At 40.4% G+C, this 12,211-nt stretch overlaps 1 protein-coding gene across 1 annotated transcript in view; it reads right to left on the reverse strand.

Moving 5' to 3' along the window:
• Nucleotides 1–12,211, reverse strand: part of btaf1 (BTAF1 RNA polymerase II, B-TFIID transcription factor-associated) — a 35,000-nt gene that overhangs the window by 19,520 nt on the left and 3,269 nt on the right. The window contains exons 4-15 of the mRNA XM_084076700.1: nucleotides 12,019–12,162; nucleotides 9,746–9,942; nucleotides 8,153–8,286; nucleotides 7,903–8,032; nucleotides 7,329–7,397; nucleotides 6,452–6,541; nucleotides 6,265–6,360; nucleotides 5,640–5,816; nucleotides 4,760–4,900; nucleotides 4,374–4,498; nucleotides 1,941–2,061; nucleotides 484–588 (exon numbers count right to left, since the gene is read on the reverse strand). Of these exons, the coding sequence (XP_083932826.1) occupies nucleotides 484–588; nucleotides 1,941–2,061; nucleotides 4,374–4,498; nucleotides 4,760–4,900; nucleotides 5,640–5,816; nucleotides 6,265–6,360; nucleotides 6,452–6,541; nucleotides 7,329–7,397; nucleotides 7,903–8,032; nucleotides 8,153–8,286; nucleotides 9,746–9,942; nucleotides 12,019–12,162 (1,529 nt within the window). The remainder of the gene's footprint in view (nucleotides 1–483; nucleotides 589–1,940; nucleotides 2,062–4,373; nucleotides 4,499–4,759; nucleotides 4,901–5,639; nucleotides 5,817–6,264; nucleotides 6,361–6,451; nucleotides 6,542–7,328; nucleotides 7,398–7,902; nucleotides 8,033–8,152; nucleotides 8,287–9,745; nucleotides 9,943–12,018; nucleotides 12,163–12,211) is intronic.

Below are 12,211 nucleotides of genomic sequence, written 5' to 3' on the forward strand. Positions count from 1 at the left end.
ATTCTGTCCAGTTACTTGGTGGGCCATCTGATTTGAATGAGCTCACACAGTAAAATATGAAATGCCTGCTGGCTGTAAGATAATGGAGATGGGGAGATGTGATAATGGCAATGCATACATGCTGACAGCACACTGTTGACTGTTTGCAGCAGTGAGGGAGTGACTGTCGCCCGTTTGATTCAACAATGGGGAGTCCACCAGTAACCGACATACAGCAGACCATTATAGGCTGCACCCAACCCTGCATGGTCTGCCAATAATTGGAACAGTACAGCACTGTCTTGTTCCTGTGTTTTTTTAATAGCGTGAAATCTCATTTTAAAGTTACTGTATCAATGCTGTGATGTACTCATGCATGACCACATTTAAAAATGGGTCAACTTTTCTCAAACGTAAAGTCACTGGAGGGAAATGGAGTAAATCATTGTGTTTACACAATCTAAGTATTATCACTGTTCAGGTAGCACATGCCGTGTAACAAACCTTTTGGATGAGGTCGAGTATTTCCTGGTTGCTCTCCAGTATGCAGGACTGGAAGATGTAGCGGAGCATATCCTGGAGGATGGGGTTGAGCCATAGAGCACAGCTCTGGAAAAATGCACATCAGCACCCAATCAGAAACCCAGATTGAAAGGGGAAATTTTATGTTTTAACACTTCTGTCGGCAATGTGAATAAAAAAATAAATTAAGAAGCTAAACCCAGAATGTTAGCCAGCACTCAAAACCAAATGATTTCAATGCCAGTTGTTCTACTGGATGAAATGAGTTAACATCTAAGGATACACATTCATACAATAGCTAATAGTTTTAGTTTTTGGAGGTGCAACCGCTCCTATAAGAGGGTTTAGGACCCATCCGTGGCGAAAGTTTTTCTTTCCGTCGTGAAAATTTGTCTTTCGCTGTGACGCCATGCTGTGGAAAACACACCCATAGGCTAAGCCTTGCAGGATGTGCTGTGATTGGCTAGCGAGACACATGATGAAATTAACTTCAAACTTCGCAGACGTGCTGTGATTGGCTACCGAGATGCATGATGAAATTAATAACTCATAAATATCACCGCTCACTTCACACTGGGTGGGATTTTTTAAATGTTGCTTGTGTTTCTAAGGAACACAAACAGTGAAAGTAAATGTTCTAAATACAACAATGATGAAATGTCCATATATGGACATAACATCAATAATTTGTTGATGATTTAATTGCCTTTTAACACATTGACTGCCAGAGTTTATTCCAAATTTACCCCCTTGACTGCCAGCGATTTGCGTGTTTTTTTGTTTTCTCTGTTTTCTCATTTAAATGCATTTAAGTTTCTTTTTCCCATGATTTTGAACACATACGACGATCGACCAGCAGAGCGCAGCAAAATGACACCCTCGATGACTCGCTGACTCGCCCCCCCCCTCCCTCCAGGCTCAAACAGTGAAAACAACATGAACCGGATGTGAATGTCTTCGACAATCTCTGATCGGCTTGTGATACGATGTGATACACGACGACGATGCCTGATCGTCACTCGGACCAAAGAAAATAAAAGGGGAGCTCTCCCTTTGTATTTTATAGCGTGTGAAAAAAAGTGTTTTTCTCTATTCTGGACGAAAATGACCGGAGAAAAACAATGTGACCCGGAAACGATTTTTTTTTTTTACATCCGGCTTCGAGTGAGTGTGACGTAGATGGAAAACGAAAGTGATGATTAAAAGTAAACAGACCCGCGCGATCACAGATGAAACCAATGAAAATACCTAATATCGAGTTAACTCGATCTAGGCAGTCAAGCGCTGGATTCCTAATATCGAGTTAACTCGATCTAGGCAGTCAATGTGTTAATTGTCGTGGTTATTTGTGAATAAATGAATGAAATATAATTATGAAAGCGTTTTAACCGTCATATTTTGATACCATTTTGTCTCCCAGGTTTATCCATTACATTTACCTGGTCAGCCTTGGACAGCAGTGTGAAGAGGGTCTCCAGTGCTGCCCGTCTGACAGATGATATGGTGTGTCTTAAGAACGGCCAAACCCGGGGAACAAGGACCGTTAATGATTGCTGCATGCTGCAGGGGACAGAGACAAACGTATTCAACAGTTATGCAGAGTTATGTGCGCGTGCATGTGCGTGCACAACATTTTTCGGGTCTAATTCGGGTCTAAATTGGGTCTAATTCGGTTCTGTTTGACCAATATAAATCAACATTTTTTCCGGTTTAAATATCAGCACAGGCGATTTTTCTGGTGATTTTTTTTTTCTTCTCCATTTTCCTCTAATCTAGCTATAAAATGTTATAAACAGGGTCCCCACACATTTTTAGCAATGAATTTCCAAAACTTTTCCAAAACTTTTCCAGAATATTTAGCCCAATTTCCAGGCCTATATAACAATCATTCAGCGCAATAATGTGTCTCTTACTCCAATGTACAATGCCCAAAGATAGGCAGTGTAGCAAAATAAATAAATGAAAAACTATAAAAAGTGTTTGGGGGTGGGGCACAGCCGCGAAACCTCGCTCAAATAGAGCCTGCGAGCGAAAATAGGAGGGGTGGACGACATCGTTGCACGGTTCGTTGTCGCTTGTGGTAGGTCAGGACGGTCTCATTCAAAAACATGTATTTTAATGAGATTTCATCGCCCGCTCGTGTCGCATCGCTGGCAGTGCGGATGGGGTGTTACACAGCCTGTTTTTTTTTGTATTAAAAAAAATCAATAGCCAAAAACAATGCATAGCCAAATATTTTTCCAGGACCCTTGATAAATTCCAGGACCTTTGATGAAGTTTGATCAATTCCAAACCTTTTCCAGTACTGGATTATTTATTTTTTTATTTCAAAATATTTCCAGGAATTTCATGACCGTGGGGACCCTGTATAAATCCTTTAAAATGCATCGTGGGTATGAGTGCATGATTTCAAAAGTGGGTTCAGGTTCTATGAAATAAGTATTTATAATTATTTTAACATTAATTTTTAATACTTTTTTTATAACACTTTTCAGTAAATCATTCATACTGTATCTTTACTAATATGTGACTGATGGCACCAACAATGTGAACATTAACATAATTAAACCGAATTAAAATCAGACCAAGATAAAAGATGAATCCATTTGATCATGGAGTGCTCCATTTGATCATGGAGTGCTTGATTTCAGAGTCTCTTGAAACGAGCGCTACATTAGTTATAATTACAATGCACCATTTACTAACTAAATAAAAAATACATAGGGGGGCGCTCGCTGTTATTTGTTCAGTCTGTCGCTTGATTGCAGAAAACATTTCAGCTGCTGCTAGTGAGCGAGATACAAACAACAACAATGGCGCTATCGAAAAGTTTGAAGAGGAAAGTTGACAGTGAAAACAGAGTGTTTAGAGAGGAGTGGACAGATCGGTATGTACAGAGAAGTAGGTACAGAGAAACGAATCTTTTCCAGCAAAGACATGACGTCCCTTAGCCACAGAGATGGAAGGGGCCTTGGAGGATTTCCACCGCAATAGAATGCGGCGTCACATTGCTGTTCTGTCACATTTATGTTTCTATTAGTAAAGATACAGTTTGAATGATTTACTGAACTGTGTTTTTATTTCATACCATACTACTGCTTGTTTGCTATTTCAGCACCAAGTGCTGTCCAGTGTCCACTGACTTTTTTTCATGTCATTGAGCGAGCGCCGCCCACGTTATACCCCGCTGTCATTCTCTGGGTGCATCCACATATCTCCGTCAAGTTACCGTACGGACGCCGGAAGTCCCATCCACTCCCATGTTAAGTTTAAAACCGGAAGTACCGTTCCGTTTTTTTTTTAACATGGGAGTGGACGGGGCTACCGTCGCATAGCCAGCGTACCGTTGCACGCTAGCTTACGGACATGTGTGGATGTACCCACTCTCAACATGGAGTAATAGTCATTATTTAGGTGGGGATAGTTTCTGTATTTGGATATAATAGATATAATAGCGGCCTATATGTGAGACTATCGGTCTGATACTGTATAAAAATAAAATCCCTCCCCCCCAAAAAAATCAAAAAATATTTTTCTAAAAAAATATATATATTTTTTTTCAAAAAAATTAAATTCTCAAAATTATCTCACGGGCCAGATATTATTTCTGGGGGGCCAATTTCGGCCCGCGGGCCGCCTATTGCCGACCCCTGCTATAGGCCATTGTTTGACTTTGACATCAGTATCTGCAATTATGCAGCCGATGTGTACCGATTATTACTACTTTCAACCTGGTGAACATATTGTGGGCATGTATTTTGGGAAAATGTTTGATTTTCAAAAACAGTAGGTCTATAATTGCACATTACATGCGAGATTTTAGCCATTAAATAGGGCTTAAGATGGAGCATGGGTCCGGCTCTACTGCTGACCTGCACTGTCGGACTTGTGGGTAGGTGAGCAGCGAAGACAGCAGGGTCATGATGCTATTGGTGGAGGCTGTAAGGTCGTCCAAGTCCAGCAGAGCATCCCACAGCGTGTTCACTATGAAGGGCACCTGTAAAGAAAACAAGAGGATGTTTTAAAAGAAAACTGTGCAATGTCACCGCTGGCAAGTAATAGCCAATCACCACCCAGATTAAACGTTTCAAAGATGATTTTATCAGGCATTTTGGCGATAATATCCGAGTACAGTGGAGAGAGGCAGGAGAGGGAATGCAAGGTTCAAATGCAAAAATGACAGGAAGATGTGGCGTGCGCACGCACACACACACACACAGACACACACACACTAATGGATGTTCTACTCAAAACTGACCTTACTGGGCAGCAGCCGGACCAAGCCTTTGACCACCGGGATGAGAGATGCAGCTGCCACCGCTCTCACATCGTCATCTAGGTCCTGTAGACCCTCTGTGATGGCTGGGAGCACCAGCGGAAGCAACACCGCGATTAGGTCCTGAGAGGACCAAAAGAGCAGACGAGGGACAAAAGAGATATGTTCTCACATGTTCCATGTTTTTTCTTTTTGTCATTTTGTTTTAGCTTGACCACTAATGTTAAGAATGATATTTAGATAGCATGTTGTTCAGACAAACGTAGATTTGATGTTTAGCTAGTATCCTAGTTTCTTTGGAGCACTAAATTGTTCTCTTGTTGACTAGGGTTCATGCTTACTCCGACTTTGCACTTGTATGTCGCTCTGGAAAGGTGGTTCATTTTCACCATCTGTCCTACAATTTACAAAGCTCTCTAAAATAAATGATGCTCATTTTAGCTGGTTTGCAGTGAAACAAAGCAACAGCATAAAGTCAAAAAGAAAAAATGTAAAAACTTTCAGGCTAGTGCAACTTGATTTCATTGCAACATCATCCAGCAACGGATTAAGATTTTTTATTATGATCCAATAGTGACCAATAGTTGAACTGCTCAACAACATAACACAGAACAAAACCAATGAAGACTGATCTGTTTAGCTTTATAACAAATCTGTGTGAACAGGAGAGGAAAGAACTTTTGGAACATGATTGAAATATCAATCCTAATTGGGAAATTAAAAACTGAGTACATCTTTTCCCAGACCTGAATTCATTTGAACTTTATCTGAAATTGCAGCACTTTAAAGCCCTACCACATGAACTATATGAAAACGGACCTCTCTCTCTCTCACACACACACACACACACACACAGTGTTACCTGTCGGACAGCTAGGGCGTACTTGATCCCCAGCAACCCTCCGTGACGAACCTCCCACTGGTCCTCCGTCAGCAGCTTCAGGAGGATGTCCACCGTCATGGCAACACCATTATCAGTCATGTGACGAAGACCAATGCCAAGCGCCTGGGCACAAGTCTCCCTTACAGGGGCTACCACCTTGGTGAAAAAGACAGACAGGGTTGGGTTTTTATTCCATTTAAGAAAATATATGCGATTCAGTTTCATACGGAAGTATGTGTGTGTGTTAAACACATTGAAGACTGGATAGTGCATCAACAGCATAATTGCAATGTCAATTATTGCTGTAGACATGGGTTGCACGTATTTCCCTTTCACTATGCATTCTCTCATCCAAATAAAGAAAACATTTCTAAAACACAATTATCACCCATACTATAACAGATGAATAATGGTATCTATTACCATAGATATTCTGTTGAGGAAAAGCACGCAATTTTATTATTTGTATATGTCACAAACACCCTTGATGAACATTGCATTCGATATATCCAAGCTAATTTTTCATAGTCGGAAAGGTTTAATGCACCCTACTTCCCTTTTCATTTTGAAATTCTGCTTCCAACCGAGTATGAAACACACAAACCTCATCAGATACAAAGTCTCCAAAGCGGTCAAGTGCGAAGACACAGAGCAATCGGATGACCAGGTCTTCTAACCACTCCTGATGCTGCCGTGACATCTAACCCAAAAAAAAAAAAAAAAAAAAGACATTGTTAGGCTAATTGGTCTGGTAAATTCATACAAATATTTTATTCTCATATGGGTTATACCTGTTCGGCCGTGCTTCCCACAAGCTTTCCTCCACCAGCTCCATGAGATTTGAGGATTTCTCTAAGACCTGTGCCTGCACCGTGACGGATCTAGAAAAGCAACCAGATGTAGTAGTCTGGGGAATTATGTATGTTGTTCATTAACAGACACACTACAACAATTGTAATGACTATATACGTTCACTTATTATGCCACTTTTCCTTGTAGTTTCCGCTAAACTCATCCGATGGCTGCTAAATAATTGGATGTAAATCATCAGCCAAACTAGGAAGTCCATATACGGCAGATGAAGGTTATTTGCCAAATTAAACTGTCCATAAAAATGGAAATGGAATGATTAGAGTTTCTCTTTTGTATTATGACCTAATGAAGCACCTTCAATGTATGGAAGCATAGATCATTTTCCTATTAATGGCTTTATTTAATTTCACAGTTGTTTACATTTTCTTCAGTCATTAATAATATTAAAGTACCTCTAATACATCAAGACGTTTGAATTTCATGTGTAAATCAATACCTTCTCCAGTGACAATCATCAGACAGAAATTTCAAGAATTAATTTAAAATCAAGAATTAATTTAAAATCCTCAGTGGTCATTTATCCTTAACACTCAGGAATTATGGCCTGGACATGCCAGATCACCAGCATGGTCCTTTAAAAAACTGAGTTTGGTGCCTGGGTGGCACACTGATCCACAAGCTGCTTGTGACTTGCATGTACCCGAGTCCAGCTCCTGTCATGTCTCTGTCCAACTCTCTTAATCTTTCCTCTCTCACTACACTGTCCCGTCTAATAAATAAAATAATGAAAAAGTCCTAAAATGTTCATGTAAAGCATTCTTTAAATGTTTTGTCCAGCCGGTCTTTATTCCTTACCTCCCACGAAGGATTGAAAAGGTCATTGCAGAGCTCTTCACAGAAGCTCTCCAGAGGCCATTCGTTTATCTGAAGCCAAAACGGTGATAACAAATCAATTCATTAAATAAAAACCTTTTTAATTTTGGCTTCATTTACAAATTATAATTAAGAACAGGCAGTGTGTATTAGACATTTGGCACTGATTGGACCAGCGGTTTGCTAAATTATCTGCTGACATCAGACCGACCGGGTAAAAATGGGAGGAAAATACAATACATAAAATGCAGTTTAAGTATATAACATTTTGAAATGGCTCAAAGGTAAAAATACAAGTTATTCCAGGACACTATTCTAAACAGACCCCATTGCTGCAATAGAAATGGTTTCATAAAAAGGCCCAAGCATAGAAACACCATCTCAACACACTCCCCCATCCTCACGCACTCAAACATACAAACAGCCAGTCACTGAGAGTAATTTAAAGATTGTAATGAAATGAAAACTAGGCTGACATATGTTGAAGAGTGATTTATTATTACTACAGTCAAAATGTTGACTGGCTGACCGTTTCAAGTTTTAGCCAATTCCTTACCTCCTCCAAGAGACTGTTGCCATCTGGAACGTTATCGATTAAGACTTTAGACTCTGTCGCCGGTTGGTCAATAACAACATTGGTGGTTTTCCTGCGTTTCTCCTCTGGTTCACCCTCAAAACTGTCATTGCTATGGTGGGGGAAATGCTGATCAGTAACTACAACATTTCAAACTAAAAGAACAGAAACAAATAAGATATAAATATAAAAGCAAAGGCTTGTGAAGTACTTGAGCAAAACGTTGAAATACCTTTTTTCATTTGGATCGATGTCTCTGGATCGTTGCTTTGCTACAAGTTTGGCCATCCTCTTTGCCTTATTCCTCTGCCGATTGCTCATGCCTGGCCGGAATTCTGAATTTATCAGCTCAGCAGCCTGCATGGGCTGAAAACAAAGTTGATAGTTTAAGGTAACATGCATAACACAATATATAATTATCTACATTCAAAAAACGAGATAAGGCCAGAGAACACAGGGCCTGGCTCAATACCTGCCTAATATGATTACAAATCATAGCCTAAACAAAATCTCCTAACACCAGATTTGGGCCAGATCCCTGCCCCTTTTATTGCTCCGATGCGGAAAATGAAAAAAAAAAGTAAAATGTATATGCAGGTCACTTTTGTGAGAAGGGTACTTTACATCTTGACAAGCAAAGTCTGTCAGAGTGAGACAAATCATAGCTTTCTTCATGATCTTTCTTAGTACGGTCTCTACAAGGCCAGGAAATTTAGACCGCAATGCCATGCAAAGAAATGGCCTACCTACTGTAGAAAGACTCTAAAAACTGCCTATGGTAATGCAGACAGCAGATTCCTTAAGGCAGGGGTCTTCAACGGGGGGTCAGGGACCCCAAGGGGTCCTTAGAGATACTCCAGGGGGGCCAACACATCTTTGAGATAGGAACTTAATTTTTTTTACATTAACCACTTGAATCCTAGCATCACTATTCTGGGGGGAACATTTGCCATAAATAGCAGCTATTTTCAGCGAAGAGGTTTGGTGTAGCGGGGAAAACAAGTAGACCAGGCAACTATAGAGCCAAAGGTCAAGTTTGGAAAGTATTGAGGGTATAAGTGGTTAAATGTCTGAAAATATACATTTAACATGAATCCAATATGTAGTGGGGGTCCCTGCTTCGTCTCTCAGCTATGGGGTCCTTAAAGGGATGGGTGAACTATCCTTTAAGGGCTAGATATAACTTGTTGCGTGTGGTGTCGCTGCATGACACCTGTGCACCGAGTAGACAGCAACAATATGTATACATCTGGCTTCAATCCAGCTTCACACCCTTTGATTATGTTCAGAATGTACCTATTTTTGGACACCCTAGTTTATCCAAGACCGCAGCCCTGCAGTGAAAACCACATGGGGACAAACTAGTCTGAAGCTTTTGAAAAAACCCCAAAGCATCTTTTAAGGGCAAGCCGATACTTCCTGCAGCAAATTACAGTATAAAGCAAAAAGTAGACTACAAGTACAGTAGGGGATACACAAGGGGGCTTGACCCATTCCCCATTTATTAGACAACTGCTTGATGCGCAAAGAACACTAAGTGCATACTCAAAAGGTCTAGTGAATAAGTATGCAGGGATTAAAGTTTTCCCCAAAACTCTATAATCTCCCCGATTAAAACTAAAAATCCTCTTATACAGTCATTTAAGGGGATATGTAGAAGAGAAGATTGCACAGCAAACTGTCTCTGTAAATAGACTTTTATCTTGATTTGAAAAAAATCTTTTTGTAAGGATGCTTTGAGCACCACTGTAACCGTTTTTCAGAAAACTGTCAGGATGTAGAAGACATTTGTAGATTCGGCAGAGGCCTGAGCAGAGGGACTCACTACATGGTTGCGGGAGCTGGAGGGGGCTGTCTTGCCTCCCTGGGATCTGGGACCAGTGTCTTGGCAGGTATAGTCCAGGTCCTCATCATTGAACAGCTCCTCAGTATTCATGCCAATAGCAGCACCCATGTCAAGGCCCAACTTCCTCTGAAGAAGCAGTCTCTGGCGGGATAGACGCTCTTTGGGGTCAACTTCACCTGAGGACACAAAATGACAGGCTGTCAAACCGAAGCCACATGAAGTATAGATGTCTGGAGGAACACTGGTAGAGTATACTGCAGCTTTCTGAAGAACACATATACAATTTATCCACTCAAAATGTGGACATGAATCAGGACAAGTCACTATGTACTTGGTAGTGGAATAAAGAAAAGGCCGGGGGAGCTTAAACAACCAATTAAATCAGACAGCAGCGTGGTGAGTGCTGGAGACACAAGAGAATGCAAAAGGATCGAAGCTGGCCAGAAGGTCACATTCAAATGAGTCTAAATCGTATTCAAATTCATGGAGACCAACTGAGAGGGAAATGACAGCAGACATCAATTAGAGTGGATTCTTGCTAGTTTGAAGAGGAGGGGGCAAGTCTTGCAAACTCCATGGCAATTACAGATATCAGCCATTTCATTATTTGGGGATTAAACCCATTAAGACCTGAGGCCGATTCTACAAATCCCTTATAAACCGTCTTCTTCCAATGATAGTTCTTTCGAGATCTTTAAAACTAAATGTTCAAAAATGTTCAAAAATAGCAGGTGTACAAGCTCGCAGGGCGCACAAAGTGACGCGCTGTGAGCTTGTGTATCAGCTATTTTTGAATAGCCTACGGTCAAATCTAAAACATGCATGCTTTCCCAGTTTTAACAGGTTAAAGCCCCCAGAATGTTGTGTTTTTCAGCCCTTTAATATTTTCTATTGCTAATCTTTAGTGCCGATTCTAGTGGAATCACAGACCATTTTTCACAAATAAGTGCATTTTGAATGTCAATTTAAGAACGTTAAGCTCGTCAAGAAACGGTATTTGACTATTCGGTCCGGCACCTATGCTCCAAAGTAGCCTGACAGCGCATTGCGAGTCCCGTTCTCGACGATCTTTGCTGCATGTCTCTCCCCATCTCCGTCTGTCTCCTAATGTAAAACTATAAAGGCCAAAAAGCCACCAAAAAATATCTTTTACAAAAAAAAGGAAGAAAGGGTATGAGGTTTATCAGAGGGCGTATCAGAGGTTTTCCCTCTGATACGCCCGCTTCACAACATGTTCCATTTGCCATTTTGTTTGTATTCTGACCACATCCTCTGACAGGACGGTTTTGCTCTGACTGGTTGGTGGTTGTCAGGCTCTACCATGGATTTTATCTTACACCTCAGATCTATGCATTGAGGCATTGCTGTGCTTGCTTTTACTTTCACGTACAATGTCAAACCACAACCGCATATGCAGTTTGCTGAGAACATTATGGGCAAAACAGAAAGTAAATGTAGCTTGATGGGGGCTTTCAAATGAGTCCATATTTTTGGGTCCGATGCCAATCCCAATTTTGGAGAGACCTAGCCCACGATTACCGATGTTCTGTCAAAATTTTAAAACATTTTTTAATTATTTGAAAAGCTCAGATTTGATTTAAAGTTTAAGTAAAATTTTTATTATAAGCAAACAAGAATATTTTGTTGATAGATGAAATATAACTATATACTGTACAATAAGTATATGAAAAGAACATTTAACTTTAATTATGCAATGAACAAGTATAAACCAACTTTATTTTATTTATTTATTTTTTACGTTAGAAAATATTCTCTTATAATAACATGTCACAGAGATGACGTCATCAAGAATAGGCTAATAATAGCTGATATATCGCTCTAAAACTAGCACTGAAGCTTTGAATAGAGCCACTGATGTATATAAGAATAGAGAGCCATTGGTTTTTGGTTCTACAGAATAGTCTGATACCAATTTCCATAATTATTTTCATGTTGACTTCTATGTTGACTTTTGGAAGTTTGTGCACCATTCATGGAGTTGAGTACAGAAGTCTGCAACGGCCACAAGCTGTCACAAATGGTCACCGTGCATGGACTAGCCAATAACTGAGAAAGCTACCTGCTCATTATGACTGTTCTGATGACTCACTTTAACCTGACAAAACCTACAGTCTTTCATTTGGGACGATGATAATGAGAACACATAGCCCAGTCTTTCATATGTGACTATGATAATGAGGATACATAGCCTACAGTCTTTCATATTGGACTACAATAATGAGGATACATACCAGACATGTCCTCCTGCAGCTCAAACTCTGCCCCTGCAGATCCCAGCAGAGAAGCCCCGTGCTTGAGCAGACGGGAAATGTCGAAGTGGTAGAAAGTCAACCGGCTGCATGGGGAGTCCTCTGGTGATAAGTCCGCACAAGACTCTACAAGATGCACACAGGACAATCGCTCAACAGTTACAACACTCATCAC

This window comes from Gymnoscopelus microlampas (genome assembly GCF_963454915.1).
Source record: "Gymnoscopelus microlampas genome assembly, chromosome: 13".
NCBI lineage: Eukaryota > Metazoa > Chordata > Actinopteri > Myctophiformes > Myctophidae > Gymnoscopelus > Gymnoscopelus microlampas.